General features: G+C 41.4%; 1 protein-coding gene across 2 annotated transcripts in view; it reads right to left on the reverse strand.

Moving 5' to 3' along the window:
* LOC136435748 (HAUS augmin-like complex subunit 7) overlaps nucleotides 1-22741 on the reverse strand; it is a 120032-nt gene that overhangs the window by 24658 nt on the left and 72633 nt on the right. For both annotated transcript variants that reach the window (XM_066429443.1, XM_066429442.1), the window contains exons 6-7: nucleotides 21848-22021; nucleotides 17680-17779 (exon numbers count right to left, since the gene is read on the reverse strand). In XM_066429443.1, coding sequence (XP_066285540.1) covers nucleotides 17680-17779; nucleotides 21848-22021 — 274 coding nt within the window. The remainder of the gene's footprint in view (nucleotides 1-17679; nucleotides 17780-21847; nucleotides 22022-22741) is intronic.

Genomic DNA, 22741 nt, shown 5'->3' on the forward strand with positions numbered 1-22741 from the left:
AATGATTTTTATCCCTATCTAGATTGGAATTATTCTCTCCCCCCCCCCATCATAACTTTCAAACGGTATGGTGTATGATCAAGTTTGCAGGGGGTGATATGCATGTAAATATATTAATCACTCTCCACAATAAGCCTTGATTATTTGGCGAAGATAATGTGTTAGTGGAACTCTAGTTTCTTTATGTAATGTTGAAAATCAAAAGTCTCTTTCCACATTACAGCATGGTACATTCGAGTGGTCACATGACAAAGAATCATGTGATTAATCAGTTCTCTTTATTTTATCTCCGATTATCCATGGTTAAAAACAAAAACATGACTCAGGTGTGTTTTCAATGCAAAGTTTAGTAACCATCCTTCAGACATGTGGTGACACATTTTCACAAGGGGTTAAGAGTTTCGAAGGCCACGTTCTCAACAAGTTCGCTCGTCAACCTGCACAGAGGCATCAATCTCGATCTTTATCTGTTGGGTCTTGCCAACCTCAACACATACTCCGACTTCGTGGTACATGTAATTTACATGAAGGTTTAGTCATCAACTAGATGTACTTATCATGAGCAGCTACCCATGCATATCTCCACAACAATGATTTAATAATAATTCAATGTTTTATTCAATAAAAGAAAGCCTTCGCAGCACTCAGCTGAGCACTGAATTGTGGTTTCTGTACATGTTCGCTTTCATTTACACAATCATATATTTACATAAGTTATATTGCACTTTACACATTGCACATACACCACTTAGAGTAAAGAAAGAACAATATTGCAATAATTATTACTACACGTCTACTGGTGCGCAAGAGTCACTGTCTGTGAGGATCAGGTTGCAGCTTCGGAACTGTTCAACTGTCTAGTCATGTTGGGGATTGCACTTTTTGCAAAACGGTCAGTTCTTGTTCTAACATTGTCAAGTTCACTGCTCGACTGCGTTGAGCGCCCGCTGATATCACCCCGGCGTTGTGGGAACCACTGGCGGAAGTCTGCAGACTGCATGAGCTTCTTGGCGAATGCCAGACACAGGTGGTCTCGCCGTCTCTCTAGGGTGCCGAGAAGGTGGCAAGAGTCTATATAGTTGGTGTATTTGTGGCCAAGGATGGTTCTGACGGCTCGGCGTTGGACTTTCTCCAGTTGTTTGCGCTGCGCTTGCGTGAGTCCTGGGTGCCACACTGGCGCCGCGTATTCACACACAGGTCGAACGTAACATGTATAGATTGTTAACAGATCTTCTGCAGTCATACCGACTGATTTCAACTTTCGAAGAAAGAACAATCTTGTGCTGCCTTTCTTCGCCATGTACTCTACTTGTGTGTTCCATTTAAGGTCCGCTAGCAGGTACAGGCCAAGTAGCTTCGCTACCTTAACTTCTTGAAGGGAATGGCCGTCTATTTTGAGTGTTTGTGTCAGTGGCGCAACTTTTGAAAAGTGAAGGTACATTACCTTACACTTTTTTGGGTGAAGTTTCATGTGGTGTGACATTGACCAGGTGCTTAGTTCGTCGAGGTCGTGTTGGATCGATGTTGTTTCACTTGCCTTACGACTCTCGACCAAATTAAGATCGTCTACAAATTTCCAACTTCGTGATTTGGCCATTGCTGCTGTTTATCAGGGCGATGAATATTATGGGGCCGAGCACAGTCCCTTGTGGGAGCCCGCATGATGTCTCCTTCCAGTCCGAAACTGAATCCTTGTAACATACTCTCTGGTTCCTGCGTGATAGGAAACTGATGATCCATCTCTGGCCATTGCGGGTCGTAAGCCGAGATCAAGTAGACTAGACACCGCAATCAGGTGGTCCACCCTATCGAACGCCTTAGCGAAGTCAGTAAGTATAAGAGTACCAACAGTGTTGGGTTGGTCCGATGTTTTGGCGAGCTGGTGAACAATATCTACGAGGCAATGAGTCGTCAATCTCCCAGCCATGCAACCAAACTGGGATTTGTCGATCCTAGGCTTGAAATCATGAAGGGTCCAAGCAGACACAAAGCTTTCAGACACCTTCGCCAGGATCGGGGTCAAGGACACCGGGCGAAGTTCGTTCAGGTCTGGTGGGTTGGTCTTCGGAAGTGGGACGACGTTTGCTTGTCTCCACTGAGTCGGTACATATCCTTCGGCAATTGAAGCATTCAGTATGGAAGACATAGGTAAACTCAGTTCGTATGCAAACTCCTTTATTATTCTGCCTGAGACACCGTCTGGGCCTGCAGCTTTCCGTGATTTGATGTTCTTCAGCTTAGCGTACATTTCCCACGGCATAACTGCAGGCACGTTTTGTGCTGGGAGGAACGCCGGAAGCAGGTTTGGGTCGAGCGGCGATAGGGAAGTAGTTATCTGGCAGAAAACATTGTTGACTGCGTTTGCTACTGCCTTGTGATCTGAGGGTTTGATGCCTTCCACATTCAGTGTTAGTCCTTTGTTCTGTGTGTTGAGCATTAAGCCTTCACATTTTGGTGCCATCTGGCCGGGTTGTTTTTCTTTTCGGCTTGCACCTTATTTTTATAAAATGCTTTTTTTTGCTTTCCTGATCTTTTTCTGGATTTTGTTACGTAGTTCTCGCCAAGTTTTCTCACTTACCCTAAGGAAGGCTTCTTGCCGCTGGTGTACAAGATCTTTCACTTCCGGGGTGAGCCAGGGTTTGTCTGTAGTGTGCATAGTGATGGTTTTGGTCGGGAAATAGTCATCTATTTTGTTGCGAATGGTGTCATAGAACGCGTTAGTTTTCGACTGGGTGTCTGTAGCATATATGACTTCCTCCCATTTGTGTGCGGTGATCCACTGGCCGAAGGCTCTTATCTTGCCGCCGCACCTTTTTCTATAAGCTAGTCAATAACTACATCAATATTAACACAGATAGTCTACGGAAACCAGCTTAGGGGCGCACCCGGAGAGCCACACGCTCAAATTTCAACCACTTAACGCCCGGACAGACTCTTACAAACGCCCATTCTTCCCCCGCACCATCCCCGAGTGGAACGCCCTGCCTGGCGCGGTTGTTACGGCTCCCACTGTTGAGTCATACCGCGCCAGGCTGGAGGCCTGCCCGCCTTAGCCTGGGACCTCCTCCCCCCTTACTTTGCCCCTCGCGGGGTTATCTTGGGGTCAAGCAAGTTGAAGTACAAAGTGGGTCATACAGCCCCCTGGGGGCATTCCTCCTAGAAAACCTACATGTAGACAGGTAGCCACGTGTGTCAACCAGATGTGTCAGCCTTATGTATACATGACCGGTGATGACCCATTTAAGACCTCAGATCTACAGTAATTTTGTTCTTTTCTAAAATAGTGTGTGGCTGTTACAATGTTTTTCGATGTCTTAATGCTAGTCCTTACAACTGTAACATTTAATGTCTTTCTTCTGGCAACGGGTCATAACTGCATCAAGGTTGTACTGATTAAGATTGTGCACACGCTGCTTCAATTACCTAATATACAAGCAGAATAGCTAAAGGGCATTAAGGGAACATACCCCAGTTTACTTGGGGTTTCAATTGGAGGCTGCGCATCCTTAAGTCTTGGTACTGTTTCTTCCAAAGGAATTATTTCGAAGTAAATCAACTGTGTATAGGGTGAAAGCCTCATAATCCCTTCTGCTACAAGACTGACTGAGTTTTCTTTCTTCAACCTCTCAAATTTTGGTAAATCAGAAGAAAAAAAAACATAATTTTCATGTCAAAAATGACGTGCAAATTTTGGCATCCTCGCATAGGATAATTTCGAGGTAGAAACGACTGGTGTTTTCAGAACGAGATCTAGAAAAACCTAGCGTATAATCAAGCCAATTATAAAGAAAATTCTAGTACAGTACTTTCTTTAATTTCTTAAATCATCCACGGCGCGAGGCATGTCAACATCACCCACAGAATGCAACAAAGGTCAATCTCGGACCAAGGAAATACAACTTGGACCAAAAAGCAGCTTTCACCAAAAACACACCAATAGACCCCTTTCCAAATACCAGCGCCATTTTGAATCTAGCGCGAGCGTGCGTGGTTCGAGCGTGGGAAAAATAAACAAACGGTAGAGACCCAGCAGCGGTAAAGCTAAACAATGGACTCCAAGTATGTGAGTGAAGGTGTGTTTTTCACTGTATCTGGCGTTTCTTTAAATCATTTTGCGCGGCAATATTTAAGATATCAGGCCGATATTTTCTTTTTTGTGGGGTTTCATCCTGTGGAAATCTAGAATAATTCCGCGAAAAGTGATGTAATTAAACACTACAAAAAAAAGACGCCCTGAGACTGCTTCGCTCACGAACATCATCAAGCTAATCTTGGCCCTAAAATATCGTCAAAGTCGAAGAAGCCACCGAAGTTCTGTCAGATTTCTATACTCGCAAAGCCCTCAAGCCTATATTTTCACGTTTCTGTAATATCATCCGGCAGAAATTAAGACATTACGGTGCAAAGTGAAAACACTCTATCTACATGTAATTATCACTCACGTATTTTAGGTTTTGATATTTTAAAAAACTCATCAAAAGAAGCCGCCAAAATTCTGCTAAATTCCTAAACAAAATGACCTTAAGCTCAAGCCTACATTTTTTGTGGGATTTCATTCATCGGAAATGTCAAATATCGCCATACGGAGCGATGTAAAAAGAAAGAAAGGCTAGACAGAACGCACGACCCCCTCTCAATGCGCGTTTTCCCAGGCGAAGTTGGCATCGTCCAAAAACGGTCACAACCAGTATATTTCTATCTACATATAGCTTATGTCGAGTTTATCCTTGAAATGACGGTTGAAGTCATAGTACTATTACTTGATGTCTACATATGTATACGGCGCCGGCTGTATTTTATACGATTTTAATTATTGTACATTGGTTATAATTCAGTGCTATGCACTGCGACTGCCAATAAAATCATCTTGTATCTTGTCTTGTATCTTGTATAGCTATAAGGATCTCTGCCCAAAAAGTGTATGTTTTGTGGGATTTTTCTCGACTTTAGCTAACATTATTAGGGAAACTACAAGCACGCGGTGGAAACATATTGGCATTTTATCACTGTAGCGCGCGTTCAACATCCCGGCAGGAACTGTGGAAAAGTAGCAGAAATTCACAATTTTACTGGCCGATATCGAGTCCAAGTGTCCACAACAATATCATCTACGTACTTGTGCAATGCAAATATATTGATGGATTTCACCGAGGAGGAGAACATCTCGCCGCCGAAGATGACTCAACGCTGCTTTCTATTTGGAACGCCATTCTGCCGTGGTCTCTACCATTTGCTTACTTTTCCCGCGTTCGAACCACGCGCGCTCGCGCTAGATTCAAAATTGTGTTGGTATTTGGAATTAGGGCTTTATTCATACGCTTTTCAGCCATGCTAGTATCTATAATATCAGTTCGAAGCACATTTTGAGAAATGTGAACTCAAACCCTGCCCCTCGAAAGCCTTTTGTCACTTTTTTGTGGCGCACTACCACGGACCCTGGTCGGGGTGTGCACTGTTAACTGGGTTGTGCACCGTTAACCTCATTCATGACAATTCGCAAACATGTCCAAGCCATAAACCACTATTAATAATACTTGAAACCAAGGAAGGACAGAATCTGGAACGATGTCAAAACAGAAATCATATTCAGATCCATCAATGAAAAATTTCACTGCCACAAGGAAATTTAGCAAGCCAGTTAGAAAGATCCTCACAAGACTAAATAGCAGTTACTACTAGTACTATGATCTGATGATTATCCTGCCACTATCATGCTCATGTAATCGAGCAGTTACAGGAGGCTTGATTGAAATCAGGCTAAATCCTGTGCAATTCCAAGAATTGTCGGGGACATATTTTTACAAAATAACATTTATATGGATTAAGAAGGCATGTCATTAGGAATTCCTGGTATTCCATTGGGACTGGAGTTCCTGGCATTCCAGTGGGTCTCGAATTCCAGGTATTCCAGTGGGACTCGAATTTCATCCTGGCATTCCATAGGAATTCCTGAGCTAACACCACCTATCAGTGCCCTAAGCAGGGTACAGTAAATATCAAAACAACAACCTCCGTCGCCATGGCAATGTCTTTTTATCATTGCCAATCTTGTTTCAATTGTATTTGAGCATAGATCACAGAAAGTATAGCCTATTGTGAAGCTAATTGCTGATCACAATAAAACCCAAGAAATGAGGATTTCAGCTATGATGGAAAGTTTGTCTGAGTGGGCAGAATTCATTCTGAACAAAGTTCAGAGACCATATTACCTCCATGAAATATTCAGAGCATTTGTAGATTTATTGTTTCATCTTGTCTCATTGATTATGAAAACAAGACTGTAATCAGCATTATCTACTCTAAATGCTTGTTTTCTCTACCAAAATTTCATGTATTGCATGTGTGAAAGTCCTTTGCTTTTGTAGAATTCCACATTTACATCTCATCATAAATCATGCAAATGACTTGCACATTCACATGATTTATGCATTAAGCGATGTACACCTTTAAACTAACTTACACATGTCACAAGTATGTAATTACCTCCGTTTACCACCACTCAAAATAGATAATCACCCCCTACAGGAGGTTAAAGTGGCAAAGGTACTGGGATTGTACATGCAAGCAGACCTGAGATGGAATGCCCATGTTGACCACATGGTAAAGAAAGGTGGCACGAGACTGTTTCTGCTTAGAAAACTGAAAACATTCCGACTGCCTACAGAAGATTTAGTCACCATCTACAGAAGTTACGTCAAACTATGCAGATGCCTGTCTCCTTCTAGGCCTTGAGACTTTGGATAGGCGCGATCACCTATGCTTGTTTACCAGAAAACTCTTCCAATCTCCAGACTACCATCATTGGTTCCCCCCTCGCCATGGAGACATCAGTGGGCACAAAACAGTCCAGTAGCCAGCTTGACTCTTTCAGAACAAGAACTGTTCGCTTTAAGAAAAGCCCCATGCCCTACATGGTCATGCAACTGAACAATGTTGACTCCGCCAGTTCCTTGAGCTATAGCTAGTGCAATGCACACGGGCATTTTGTGTATAATGTAATGCAACAAATATTTATGGTTGATTCATGACTTCATTGTACATCAATATTTTACTGCTGTTGTAATTTATATGTAAATGTGTTTTTAAAGAGAATCACTCCAATTTGTAGACTATAAGTGCAATTTTAAACACTGTAACTCCAGCGCAATTCAGATAACTACGGTTACCTGCGTTGCTGTTGTTTGTTGTCTGTGAATGTTGTGCAATAATAAGTAAACCATTGATAAATAATATGCATAATTTCGGCAGGTATATCAAAGCTCGGACATAGAAACATGGCCTGTCTCGCCGCCTCCATTTCCCGCCACAAATTTAGCAGCAGCCAATAAGAGATGCGTAACTCGATTTTGTCACACAATATTTGCATAGTTTTACGCAATCCAAGCCACGGGAGGCGTGTTGGGGCAGCAAAGGACCCAGCAGGAAACCATTGCAGTTTTCCAGTTTTCAGTTGGATGTAACGCCATATTTGACGGGGAAGTACTAGATAAAGGATTAAACAGTTCCGGCTAGAATACTGCGACAAGTTACGACACAATGGCTTATTAAACGACTTATAAACAATTATTTGTGTTAGTAACCGCCTTCAGGACATGTACTCGTCGGAACATTTAAACTGTGGCATCGGCCCGGAGAAGTGGTGCGTACATTTGTACTTTATTCCAGTTTTCTCATTTTACGTTTCAAGGCCACAAACTTTGTCCGAATCGCGGGTGCGTACTTTAATTAGGGTGCACAGTTTAATATTTTGAGAAAAATTTGCGTAACTGATATCTGTCATTATTCCTCTCTTCCTCTGATACATGTCAGATGTTTGAGGTTCTGGGGCGGAGTTCAAATCTGACTAGGGTTGGGGTCAGGGCGCATCTGCCGGAAGTGCGTGGTCCTCACCCTGATTTCTGCCCCCTATTCCTGTTATAGTAGCTGTAATATTGTTCCAGTAGTTAAATCCCTTAACCCCCTCCCCTCAAGTGTAACAGTCCGTGCATGCGCACTGAGCCCTTCGTCTTGGTGAGGAGGCCCATGCCTGAATATAGACAAGTTTGATTGTATTCAGTGCGTGTCTGTTTAATTCTTAAATGTCATCCTTGTGTTCCGAAGAATTGGGAATCGAACCAATTAACAAAGGTAGCAGATCTATGGGCGAAACATGCTGTATTTGCTCAGGGGCAAATGACGGCCTTTCTAGTTTTTACCTTCGCTGAGGTTATGCAGAGGGTAGCGTTTGTGGGTGTGTTTGTCTGTAGTGGACCAGCATAACTCAAGAATGCCTGGATGGATTGTTTTGATATTTGGTGTGTTGGTAGGTTTTGATGAGACCTGAAAACGATTAGATTTTGGGCCCCCAAGCGGCTTCTTACAGTACTGCAACGGAACTTCCTGTTTTGATATCTTGTGTTCTGGACATGCTATGGAACTGATTTTTGAGTGGTACATAGATCTTTGGACAGAGAGAAAGTGGTACGGGTTTGGGCCCCCTAGCAGCTTTTTTAGAACTGCAGGAGCAGGTTCTGCGTCTGACTTTGAAAGGGAATAACTCAAGAAGGGCTTGATGGATGGTAATGATTTTTGGTAAGTAGATAGCTTGAGTGATGATGTACATGATTAGATACTCTTTATGCAAATCGGTATCTAATTTGCATAATTAATGAGGAAAGTTTATACATCAGCCAAATTCCATTATAGGACTCTGAAACATGTGACATATGTAACTGAGGAAGAGAGAAATATTAATTGATATGAACTATGCAAATGAAGACCTCATTTGCATAATTAATGAGAAAATATTATAACAAGATGGCCTTGATGGATGGTTATGATTTTTGGTATGTGGATAGCTTGTGTGATGCTTAGTATGATTGGACGATAATTATGCAAATCAGATTCTAATTTGCATAATTAATGGACAACTTTAAAAATCCGCTTCGTTCCATGATATGACTATTCAAATTGTAACTGAGGAAGCGAGGACTGTTAATAGATAGAAAATATGCAAATTTGGGCCTAATTTGCATACTTAAGGAAACTTCTATTATTCCACACTGGCAAATGATATTTAATACTTTTTTTGTGGCATCGGGAAGTTATGTGAATGTGGACATCGTTGAATCAAATAATGCTAATAAGGGCCTCATATGCATAATTGATCATAAATATTAGCATAACCTTCTTCGAAAAGCTCATAATTTGTTAAGCTCATACTTTGGACATGTTTTATTTTAAGACAATCAACTGGTATGATTAATAATTGATGAGAAACACTCCTAATAGGTCAGTCATAAAGGTTAAAATCATTTGGCGAAGGTATGAGGTCTTGGAACTCTTAGTTGTTCATGTTCTTCCTCTCCTCCTGTCACATCTTAAAATGGATTCAACTCCACCATCTTTTAACCAACAGACCTGAAATTTAGCATGGAGGTAAAGATAGCAAATATCCCCAAGCTTTTTTTTCATCTTTTTGAAACAGGCCTTAAAATCATCATGCAGCAGAACTTCAATTTGTGTATCTTTTGACCTGGACGTGCTGTGGTCTTGATTTTTGGGTGGCAGATTGTGATGTAATAAAGAAGTGGTGTAGGTTTGGGCCCCCTAGCAGCTTCCTCTGGAACTGCAGGGGCGTTTTTGTGAAAATATTCTAAGGAGAATAACTGAACAAAGGAACAACGGATTTCCATGGTATTTAGTATGCAGGTAGCTTAGATAGAGATATACACAATGAAGTGCAAATTATGCTAATTGGGACTTAATTTGCATAGCTAAAGAGGAAAATCTATATTTGCAGTGTTTTCCATTATCAGACTCAAACACATGTAACGTATGTAGTTTATGGAAAGTGGAGCATCAACAGTTTTAATTATGCAAATAAATTCCTAATTTGCATAAGTAATGCAAAACACCATATCTCATCTAATTGGAAAATTATAGGACTGTCAATATGATACTTAGTATGCAGGTAGCTTAGACAGAGATATACATAATGAAGTACAAATTAATGAGGAAAATCTATATTTGCATAATCTATATAATGGTGTTTTCCATTATCAGACTCAAATACATGTAACATATGTAGTTTATGGAAAGTGGAATAAATTACTAATTTGCATAATTAATGCAAAAACACCATAATTCATCTAATGGGAAAATCATAGGACTGTCAATATTGCAACATGTGTAAGTTAGATAAAGGTGTTTATGACCAAGCATATATTATGCAAATGTGTAATTCATTTGCATGAATAGAATTGTTCATGGAGATATGAGGTCGTGGAACTCTTGTTGGGGGCATTTTTAAGCAAGAATTACATTTTGGGCTCCTGTGCCCTGGTATTACAAGCAAATGACCTGAAATCCGGTACAAGGGTGCCTTGAGCATGCCCGTACAGGACTTCAATCACATTTCTGGTGCACATCACTTCAAAATGCCTCATTTTGGGGACTTCTGGGCCTATTTTCAGACCGAAAACGAGCCAAAAGTGCTATCCCTGTTCCAGTTCTATCTAAGGTTCCACGCGTTCTATTTGCTGGTGGCCAAGGAATCCACGACCTATCTAAGGTTCCGCGCATTCCATTTGCTGCTGGTCAAAGAACATGTGTTCTATTCAGGTTACCTGAGGTCATGTTGCAGGAGCACACATGCATTGAACAACACATTCAAACAAATGTAGCTTAGATTATTACAAACGTCCATTATTGCATGAGGAGGGAGTAAAATATGCTGTATTTGCTCAGGAGCAGATGACGGCCTTTTTAGTCGCACACTTTTTTGGTCTTCCGTCTGTCGGCACAACTGGAGGAAGGATTCAACATTCAGTGCAAGTGGTAACGGGGCGAGACCATAGTCCGATAACTGTTCCAAGTGAATGCGCATGTCTTTTGTCATCGTACATTTTGCCCTGAACCCATCAAAAACAAGCGTAGATATTGTAACAGGCACATAACTGTGATTAAAGCTACACAGACATAGTTTTCATTTAAACAGTAGCGTTCCGCACTTTGGTTTTATTGCACATAAAAGTCACGGTAGTTTTGGGGTTTGCATTCTAGTGGAACCTTCCAACACAAAAAGGGGATCCAAACGCCGGTAAGGTGACAAGCAGGTCATCACCGTGCATGTTTAAGGTTCCCATGTAAACAGAAAACACTAAAGCTTTGCAATATCACTTTTTTGTCGCAAATATGTGCCATATTTTGTATTACGGTAATTGTTCAAATACGGTGAGATAGAAATTTCCCTTGTCATGGTAAGATCAACCTGCCGCCGGCAAACAAAATGGCGGGTCATTGTTAACCTTGCCTGCGATCGTATGCCTTTACGCTTTTGGCTTCCTTGATGGTCTTTTCAACCTTGTTATTGGTAACAGAAATATCTATAATTGGATTTTGTTAGTCGGTAGGGTTGAATTTTCTGGAATGGTCGGTGCTCTACCAGTGGGTTGACTAATTCAATGGTGTTGGGCACCTCTTTTGGCTGCCGTCATAGTCGTCAATGGTAAAGATGGTGGAGCAACAGGATGAACACTGCGGCGTCATTTTAACTCCGATTATCCAACTTTAAAGGCAAAGACGGTATATAGGTTTGTTTTTGGAGGAAATCTAATGAATGTCCTTCCTATTATGTGGTGGTATCTTTTTTCATGTTGTATTCTACGATGAACAATTAAAGAGTTTCGAAGGGCATGTTCTCGATGCGTTCGCTCGTCAACCCGCACGGAGGGCGTCAGACTTCTGCAATTTTTAAAATCTTTATCCGTTGGTGCTTACCAACTTCAACACATACTCCAACTTCGTGGTGATTTACATGAAGGTTTAGTCCATAACTTAGGTGTACTTATCATGTGCAATTACCCATGCATATCTCCGCAACAATGATTTTCAAAACCTTACCGGACTATGGACCTTACCGGACTATGGACACCCCCCGTTAACATTAAGTCTGTTAGCTAGAAGGGCAGCAAGCAAACACCTAGAAATTTACAAGAAACAACTGTTGCCTGGTTTATCTATTTCAACAACACAGGAGGGTTGGTTTCAGGTCAGTCAGAAGATGTTATCATTGAAGTTGTTTGAAGATCTCCCTGCAAAACTTCCAACACACCTATATACATGTATAAGAGCAAACCTACAGTTTTAATTACGTGCATGGATCAATTCCGTTCTACGTAACGATGTTACAGGTCAAGTACTTCAATTCATGACTTCAAAATAGCATGCGACGAAAAGTGAAAGTCTGCGAGAACCCACAGGAGGTGTTTCGCAGTACTAGTAATTCTCAGTCTCTACGAAAAATCTTGCAAGCCTTCGGTAATGCTTAGGTCACAATTGCACCGGTGCCCGTAGGGGATGTAGCCCCGGCCGGGCTCTGACGTCTGGGGGGCAGCGGCTGTCGTGGTCACAATGAAAAGTTTCCTTCACGCTGCCCTGCAGGGGTCCTGGGGTGCTCCGGCAGGTACTCAGCGGCAATTTTGTAAAATCTTCATTGTCGGTCTTCGGCAGGTACCCGTCAGTTGCTCTGACGGTGTCTTATAGTGACCCCTGTGGGGTCCGACAGGGTACCGCGTGCTTATCACATCCAGGTGGGGCAGTTGTAGGGTCCCTACAGAATGCCCCGCGAACGACGGTCGGCCATCAGGCAGGTTCCTGGCACGCACTAGTCATATCTCGGGGGTATATAAAACTGCACTGGAGCTCAAAAAGAAACACGATATACGAAGTTCACGCTTTAGTTCTGCTCACCTGATCTGTAACGTTTCACACTTGACCTGGTCTTACAAAGTACACACATTGAGTCTGTGCACTTGATCCGTATCATAACATAACAATACCTTATTCTATAATCTTTGGCGATAACACCAACATATTCTTTTTCCATAAAAACGTTGACTCTCTGATACAACTGGCTAAAGAAGAATTTGTAAAGTACATGGTTTGAAGCAAACAAGTTACCAACAAATTCAAGAACTACAAATTGCCTTATTTTCTGTAGTAAAAACTAGAGTTCCACGACCTCATACCTTCGCCAAATGATTTTAACCTTTATGACTGACGTATTAGGAGTGTTTCTCATCAATCATAAATAATACCAGTTGATTGTCTTAAAATTAACATGTCCAAAGTATGAGCTTAACAAATTTATAATCAACTATGCAAAGGAGGCCCTTATTAGCATAATTTGATTCAACGATGTTCACATTCACATAACGTCCCGATGCCACAAAAAAGGATTAAATGTATGAAATTGCCGTCTTTTGCCAGTGTGGAATAATAGAAGTTACTCTTTAAGTATGCAAATAAGGCCCACATTTGCATATTTTCTATCTATCAACAGTCCTCTCTTCCTCAGTTACAATTTGAATTGTCATATCATGGAACAAAGCGGATTTTTAAAGTTGCCTCATTAATTATGCAAATTAGAATTTGATTTGCATAATTATCGTCCGATCATACTAAGCATCACACAAGCTATCCACATACCAAAAATCATGACCATCCATCAAGGCCATCATGTTATAGTATTTTCTCATTAATTATGCAAATGAGGTCTTCATTTGCATAGTTCATATCAAGTAATATTTCTCTCTTCCTCAGTCACATATGTCACATGTTTCAGAGTCCTATCATGGAATTTGGCGGATGTATAAACTTTCCTCATTAATTATGCAAATTAGATACTGATTTGCATAAGAAGTGTCTAATTATGTACATCATCACTCAAGCTATCTACCTACCAAAAATCATTAACATCCATCAAGCCCTTCTTGAGTTATTCCCTTTCAAAGTCAGACGCAAAACCTGCTCCTGCAGTTCCAAAAAAGCCGCTAGGGGGCCCAAACCCACACCACTTACTCTCTGTCCAAAGATCTATCTACCACTCAAAAATAAGTTCCATAGCATGTCCAGAACACGAGATATCAAAACAGGGAGTTCCGCTGCAGTACCGTAAGAAGCCGCTAGGGGGCCCAAAATCTAATCGTTTTTAGGTCTCATCAAAACCTACCAACATACCAAATATCAAGACAATCCATCAAGGCATTCTCGAGTTATCCTGTGCCACTACAAACATACATACAAACGCTACCCTCTGCATAACCTTCTCGGCGAAGGTAATAAAAGTTATGATATCAATAAGTCCAAAATGTTCCTAATATACAAGAGAAACAAACCAATATTTTGGGGGTAATACTAGATGAAAATTTAAACTCGAAAGCCCAGTCTACAAATGTAGATCTCCGCTATAAGTAAAATAAATGATAAAACAATAGACCCCTTTCCAAATAACGCGGCCATTTTGAATCTAGCGCGAGCGCGCGTGGTTCGAGCTCGGGAAAGCGCGGGAAAAATACACACCCGGTAAGTCCGAGCCAGCGGTGATGGCGTCCTCAATAGAAAGCAGCGTTGGGTCATCTTCGGCGGCGAGATGTTCTCCTCCTCGGTGAAATCCATCGATATATTTGCATGGCACAAGTAGATGATATTGTAAAATGTGGACACTTGGACTCGATATCGGCCAGTAAAATTGTGAATTTCTGCTACTTTTCCACAGTTCCTACCGGGATGTTGAGCGCGCGCTACAGTCATAGAATGCTAATATGTTTACACCTCGTGCTTGTAGTTTCCCTAGTAATGTTAGCTTAGTCGAGAAAAATCCCACAAAACATACACTTTTCGGGCTGGGATCCTTATAGCTACTTAGATAGAAATATACAGAATTTTACCGGTCGTGACCGTAATTTTGGACGATGCCAACTTCGCCTGGGAAAACGCGCGTTGAGAGGGGGTTGTGTGTTCTGTCCAGCCTTTCTTTCTTTTCTGTCTAGCTTTTCCTTTCTTTCTTGTTACATCTCTCCGCATGGCGATATTTGACATTTCCGCTGAATGCAATCCAACAAAAAAAGACGTGAAAATGTAGGCTTGAGCTTAAGGTCAGTTTGGTTAGGAATTTAGCAGAATTTCGGCGGCTTCTTTTGACGAGTTTTCTGAGATATCAAAACCTAAAGTACGTGAGTGAAGATGGAGTGTTTTCACTTTGCGCCGTAATATCTTAATTTCCGTCGGATGATATTACAGAAACGTGAAAATATGGGCTTGAGGGCTTTGCGAGTATAGAAATTTGACGGAACTTCGGTGGCTCCTTTGACTATATTTTAGTGCCAAGATTAGCTTGATGAAGTTCGTGAGTGAAAGCAGGGGGCGTGTTTCATTACATCACTTTTCGCGGAAATATTTTAGATTTCCACAGGATGAAACCCCACAAAAAAAAGGAAAAGTATCGGCATGAGGTCCTTCAGTCCTTAAGTCAATACTATTTAACGTTTTTCGGGTTCCATCCGGGCAACAGATATCTGAAATATTGCCGCGCAAAATGATTTAAAGAAACGTCAGATACAGTGGAAAACACACCTTCACTCACGTACTTGGAGTCCTCAAGACTAAATTCTTGGCATCCTAAAAGATCGTCAAAAAGCCGCCGGAATGCTGCCAAATTTGTACCCAAAAGGACATTCAACTCAAGCCTATATTTTAACGTTTTGCAGGATTTCATTTGGCGGGAATATAAGATATTGCTGAGCGAAGTCGATGTAACGCTGCACAGAAAACACGCCCCTTCCTCAAACTAACGTAATTTCGAGATGATGTTGGCATTGTCACGACAGCTAAAAGGCTCAAGAGTTATATTCATACCTAAACGTAGCTATATGGATCCCAGCCCGAAAAGTGTATGTTTTGTGGGGTTTTTCTCGACTAAGCTAACATTACTAGGGAAACTACAAGCACGAGGTGTAAACATATTAGCATTCTATGACTGTAGCGCGCGCTCAACATCCCGGTAGGAACTGTGGAAAAGTAGCAGAAATTCACAATTTTACTGGCCGATATCGAGTCCAAGTGTCCACAACAATATCATCTACTTGTGCCATGCAAATATATCGATGGATTTCACCGAGGATGAGAACATCTCGCCGTCGAAGATGACTCAACGCTGCTTTCTATTGAGGACGCCTTCACCGCTGGCTCGGACTTACCGGGTGTGTATTTTTCCCGCGCTTTCCCGCGCTCGAACCACGCGCTCTCGCGCTAGATTCAAAATGGCCGCGGTATTTGGAAAGGGGTCTATTGGTGTTATTGTGAAAAACAAATACATCTGCTTCTGACTTTCGCTCACACATGGCTCCTCTATTTCAAAAATACTAGACATCCACGATATCAATAAATTACGTTAAATTCCCATTCTAACAATTTCCCCAGCATATTCTATATTGAATTTCTCCCAAACCCTTCTTCACACTAAATGTTCACAACTATCATACCAGGCAAAGAAATCCATATTCCTCTCTTTCGTACATCATTAGCAGATTTCTCGTCAAGTGCAAATATATCACAATATGGAACTGTCTTCAAACAAAATAAATAATTAATATACAAACAATCACACTTTTTCTTAGTTTTAAAGGTGCCCTGAAAACCTATCATAGCCGCCCTGTAGTAGAGTCACATGTCCAGTTATTATCTAACTGTGATTTATACAATTGTTTGATCATCATTGTCTATCGTTATCATATTCTATGTATTACTTTGCTACATTATTTATAAGTTATAATCAAGTTTGATAAGTATAGATGAGGAGGGCCAAGTATAAGCTATAAACGCTTTTTTCCTCCTCCTAAACCTGTTATTATCTATTGTTTATCGTATTATGTATGATAAATTTTCTTGTTGTGCAAATGAATAAAAAACAAACAAACAAACAAACAAACAGACAAATTATTACTTGTCCCGGTGGACTGCCGGTAACCAGAGGGGTACCTCGCAGCGTTCTCATGTTGAGGTCACGGGGTTGTTGTGTCCGCGCGGCCCGGGTAGAATGTAAGTCAGAACTAAATTTTTCTCAGGTCCCCGCTGGGCCCAAAAATAGCCCGGTAGCCGCAGGGTGCCCGAAGGGGCCACGTAGGGGTCACGCCCGGAAGTGCCAAAAAGCGGCCCAAGAACTACCCGGCAGGGCCCCTTTTTCCAATTGTGACCTAAGCATAAGAAGTTGCTGAACTATGCGGAAGGCTCTTGGCGTCTCGCAGAACTTGTAAAGAGAATTTTTGGACAGGGGTGATTTTGGAAGTCAGAAATTTTTGCAAGGGGAGGGAGATGTGCAAAGTATGTTGTATTTGCTCTTGCAAATGTTGCCTTTCTAGTCAATATTTCAATTTGCCCAGGTGTTATTTTGCATTGTTTTTTGCATGGGGGGGGGGGGGTATGGGCGAAACATGCTGTATTTGCTCAGGAACAAATGACGGCCTTTCTAGTTGTTATCTTCTTCTCCTCGTGCCTAATCTTCAAAAGGATTCAACCATTTTTGAACCAACCAACCTTAAATTTGGCATGGTGAAAGTCTGCGAGAACCTGCAGGAGGTGTTCCATAGAAATCATCACAGTCTCTGTGAAAAATCTCGCAAGCCTTTGCAGTTAGAAGTTGCTAAACTATACGGACGGCTCTTGGCGTCTCGCAGAACTTGTAGAGAGAATTTTTTGGACAGGGGTGATTTTGGAACAGTCAGTGCATGGGGAGGCGTATGGGTGAAACAATGCTGTATTTGCTCAGGAGCAAATGACGGCCTTTCTAGTTATCAATATGTTCTTGGTACAGATGACAATATACTGTTCAGTGTGCATATTGAATGGTTCAGTGTTCACCTTCCCCTTTAGGTGGTGAAGCTGAGCTGTGCTGATGTCCAGCTGTCGGTTCAACCTTGCTGCTGCTTCCAGTAAGGTATTAACATCAGGGGGGTCAGGGCTGTAGGGAAGGGTGGGGTTCATGGAGGACATAATGAATCAGACATGGTAACCTATAGAAAAATTAATTTTCTACATTCAGTTCACTATCAGAAATACATATTGTGATAAGGCCACATCAATTTTATTTGTTGCTTCTCTGATTTTTTCCAGAAAAAAAATGGAGCAACAGGGCGGAAAAAAATGAAATAAAAAAATTTTGCAAATAGCCTGGGGTGAAGATAAGGGTTTACATAACATAAAGAATAAGAGGATTATTCAAGTTTCAGCTTTGTATGGCTCATTTTATGCCATGCACCTCTTTCTTTGATCTAGTACCATAATTTCAGTAACAAAATTACCTTTTACCATGTTATATATGGATTGATATTGAGATATAGTTTTAATAAATGAAAAATTATAAATCATGATCAATGTGACCACACTTTTTAGGTATGTGCAGGCCTTTATAATCTATTTTGGTGGCTATTGAGTTTTACAACTGAACAGATAGTAAAATTAGGAGTTAAAATTTGTGAATGGAAATACATGTAGTGACCCATTTTTTTGTCAAAATGGGAAAAACAGGACAGGCTATTCCGAGAAGCAACAAAATAGATTGGCGTGACCTAACTGTAGTTTTGAGGAAAACAGCCACAAAGCATTGTATACACTTTCAAGTGTCTTTGACACCATTGACTCTAAAATTACTATGTAGCTTCATCATGTTGGTAGGTAACAGTAGAATAGGACTCTCCTTACACAAAGAGTTTATTTGCTGTGGGTCTGCCTTAACACCACAAACAACCACAAGTAGAGGGGTACCGGTATTCCATCTTAAAGTTTAGAAAATACTCATTCGAAAATATGGATATGGTCTATCCAAGGAGGCCTCCTTGGTCTATCTAAGCACATAAATCACAAAATCTGGGCATTCATTGGAGTCTAACCACCCTTTACATGTACATACCCCTTGAAGTTTGTACATGTTCTTATGGACTAGTCCATTTTTCCAATGGGGGTGATTTGAGAATAGTGTGTGTGGATAATAGATTTGGGGTTCAGATATTCACTTTAAATTAAAAGTCTTCTTACCTCAAGATACAGTCAAACCTGTATTAGCGGTCACCTTTGCATAGCGGCCACCTGCCCATAGTGGTCACTTTTTGTCGGTCCCTTGGATTTTTCCCATTGACGTTATCATTAAGAATTCGTCTATAGCGGTCACTGCCCAACGCGGTCGCGGCCACACGGTTTTCGGTCCCGCAGGTCTGGAAACACTGCCGAAAACGGTCACGGCGCATGGTCGCCACAAGATTTATTTCAAATCTCGGCAGAAAAATATTGTCATTATACTTTTTTTATAGCAGTGTTACCCATGAAAATGTTGCCTATGGTTTTATTTTGCCCCTGGTGAGGGTTTTGAATTTCCAAAACCCCTAAGACGCCAGAAATTTCCAGACAAAGAGAGTCTCTTGCGCGCGGTACATGTTGCAGACGCTTTGTTTACTTGGGTTACTTCACTAGTAGTAGCATGGGCGAGCAGTTTGTTCTAAATTATACAGACGCCTTTTATCCTCTACAAAAAGGTTTTAAAGTCATCAAATCTTTGTTTATGTGTTATCTTCATTCAAAGAACTTCTTTGACGGAATAATTTTACATATCGTACTATCTAAACGTAGAGTAAAATCCTTACCCACACCTACATTACAGTAGACTATCCCAATGACCCTATGACCTCAGGCGCCATTTTGTTTTTCCCCCGCCGTCAAGGAATACAACCTAAACAGGCTGATCTTACCGTGATATTCCGCAATTTTTTGCCGATAGATAATGTCACAGCGCAATTGAAAATGACACGGTTGTCTTCGGCAAAATTTTAAGTCGCATTTGCTCCGGTTTGGGGGCGGATCGATGGATCGACTTGGACTAATAATATGCTTGTGGAAAAATCGAGACCGACCAAAATCAGTCATCTTGAGCGGCGATCGTCGTCTTGTGGAAGTGGTCGGTAGACCAAGTTTGACTGTACACTGTACATGTATAGCATGTGAATAAATGTTTTTCAGTGTGGTACTTATTGCTCGTGGTCAAAATCAACCGTTTCTATAGAGCGGCCACCTGTCCATAGTGGTCGATTTTGACCACTCCCTTGAGTGACCGCTATAGGCAGGTTTGACTGTACTTATACTTTAAGGCATTAATTATGTTAGATAGCATACCTTTATACTAGTTTAGTACATAGTCATGGTACAAACTTCAGGGGGTATGTACAGGGGAGTTAATATTGAAAAAATTACTAAATTTGAACATTTTCATATTCAGATAGACCGTCCCCATATTTCTAGGTGCGTATTTCAGCAAAAACTGCACTTTTGCGAAATTGTACCTCCCCCTACTACAAGCTGGTCTAATATGCAGTGTACATGGGGCAAGGTCCTTATGTGACAACCTGGATACATTGCCCATGCAATTATGAATAGAAATATCAATATACAGCCAGTCTTAAATATTTTCAGTTTTTTAGAGTTACATGTATTCCGCTCGGAGGACATTTCTTGCCCGGGTGCAGAATACCCAGGTTGCCCCACAAAATTATATTGGTTGGTCACACCATAGGTGCAAAATTTAATATAAATGAACATGTTCAGGGAGGTTGTGTCTGTGTTAATCAGCACCCACCATGTTGCCTTTACCTTATTTGCATATGTTAATAAGACAACAAGGCAGGCACCGATTAAAAGACACGATTGTCTTTAGTTTTCTTCTCCATAAAGCACTTTAACTTCATTCCGAAAATAATTTCATAAGGTTGGTAGTAAATAGGATATGGGAGATTCTTAATACACAACCGCAGGTATTGATCTCACCTGCTAACGTTTCGATGTCTATCAGACACCTTCTTCAGAGCTTCTGACTGGAGTACTGCTTCTCACCGCTATAAGTAGCCGATGTAGGTGGCACTTTTGCGGTGAGAACACTGTCCCAAATATGGCTAAGTTTGTATCCCCCCTCGTCTGGGTTCATCACCAGTGTTGTCTTCCTTATCCAGACCGCCTCCTTAATCCACCAAGTAGACAAGAAATCAGCAGTCACTGACCACATTGCCAGACACATCTGCGTCATTGACTGGGAGGGGGCCAGGGTCATCGACAGAGAGGATAACAGACGTAACAGCTGGATTAAGGAGGCAGTCTGGATAAGGAAGACTGAACACCGGTGATGAACTGAGACGAGGGGGGATACAAACTTAGCCATATTTGGGACAGTGTTCTCACCGCAAAAGTGCCACCTACATCGGCTACTTATAGCGGTGAGAAGCAATACTCCAGTCAGAAGCTCTGAAGAAGGTGTCTGATAGACATCGAAACGTTAGCAGGTGAGATCAATACCTGGTTGTGTATAGCCTGGATACCAGACCTTTCGCGCGATGCGATGATAAGCCTTTTTGGCCGGGGAAGACCTGGTAGCAGGGATAGAGTTGGCACCCGGGCGCTTGGCAGCCGAACCCTGATATCTATCGCGCTAGAGATAATTAGTGGGCCGTGTGCTGTCTGTGGTGGCGGCGCGAGTTGCTTCCCCGGCCGAAGGATTAGCGCCAGGAGCGCGGTGGTCTGGCAACCAGGCTAGGTTGTGTATAAAGAATCTCCCATATCCCACTTTGACTTCATAAGCTCAAGATCATAGAGCACTGACATTTAGTAGACACAAAGGGGAAACTTGCCTGAACAGCATGTTCACTGTGGTAGATTTAGCACCTATTGCACAAACGACAGTTATTTTGTGCGGTGATCAGGGTATTCTGCACGCCACCAGGCAAGAAATGTTCTTTGATAGGAATAACTTGAAAAAACTGGTACTAATTACCACTCATGATTTACTGCATGCTCTCTAAAAATGATAGCATAGACAATACATCCAGAGTGTCATGTATAATGTCTTTGCCCCATGTACACTGCATCTTATATCTGATTGTGATTGTTTGTGGTCGTTTGTGGTGCTTTGCAGACCACTTTGCTGCCACTGATCATGACTCTGATTACTAAGTACATGGCTTTTTTGATGATGGTAATGTGTGTCCTGACTCACCCTGATCCCTTCTGGTGCCCAGCGTCTGTCCACCCTTTCTCCACACTATGTTTGATGTCTGGTGGCAGGAGGTCCAGTTTGTGAGAGAACATCGTTTGGAAGGTGTACTGTCTGCTCAATCTGTCCATCAGGTGGGAGTCAGCCTCTGCTTGCTCCACCAAGGGTCTGGATTCACTAAAGGACACAGGGCTTGAAATCCATTTTTGAGAACAAGACTAGTGCACCAATGCATCTAATCTAAAAATCTAGGTCACAACATCTTGTGAGCTTAACATGAGATAAAACTGTACATTAGTATACATGTATAGTACATGTATGTTAGCAAAATTGTAAAACTTTTTTACGGCATCTGTTTAGAACTTGAATCTGAAATAGCTGATATTTCAAAAAAGAAATGTGTCATCATTTTTCCTGACTCTTGATTATGCTGAATGCTAGTGTACAAATTACTTCCGTACAATACAAGTACCTTCAAGTATAATGGAACACTATACAAATATCTTACGTGTAAGTTGTCAGCACTCTTTCTTTGCTGTAACTGTAAGTATCTAAGTTGTGTTCCTACCCTACTACCTCCTGGCTGAATTGCTAAATCACATTCATCACAGACAGTTTTAAACAACCAGGAAAATATTTCCAAAGTATCAAATCTGTAACACTAATTACAATGAATTGAAAACTTTTGTAGATGATAACAAAAACAACCCTCTCTGTAATTTGGAATGGACTCTAGTACTAGAAGGCTGCAAGTGGGTTCCATTTAAAGCCATGTACAGTCATAATGAAGTCCCACATGCTGAAATAGGCCACACCAAATACTGGTAGAATTTGTAAATCATTTTCAGAATCTGACCATTGAAATGCTTAGTTGATCTGACTGACCTGATGTGTCCA

Source organism: Branchiostoma lanceolatum, chromosome 5 (genome assembly GCF_035083965.1).
Source record: "Branchiostoma lanceolatum isolate klBraLanc5 chromosome 5, klBraLanc5.hap2, whole genome shotgun sequence".
Lineage (NCBI taxonomy): Eukaryota > Metazoa > Chordata > Leptocardii > Amphioxiformes > Branchiostomatidae > Branchiostoma > Branchiostoma lanceolatum.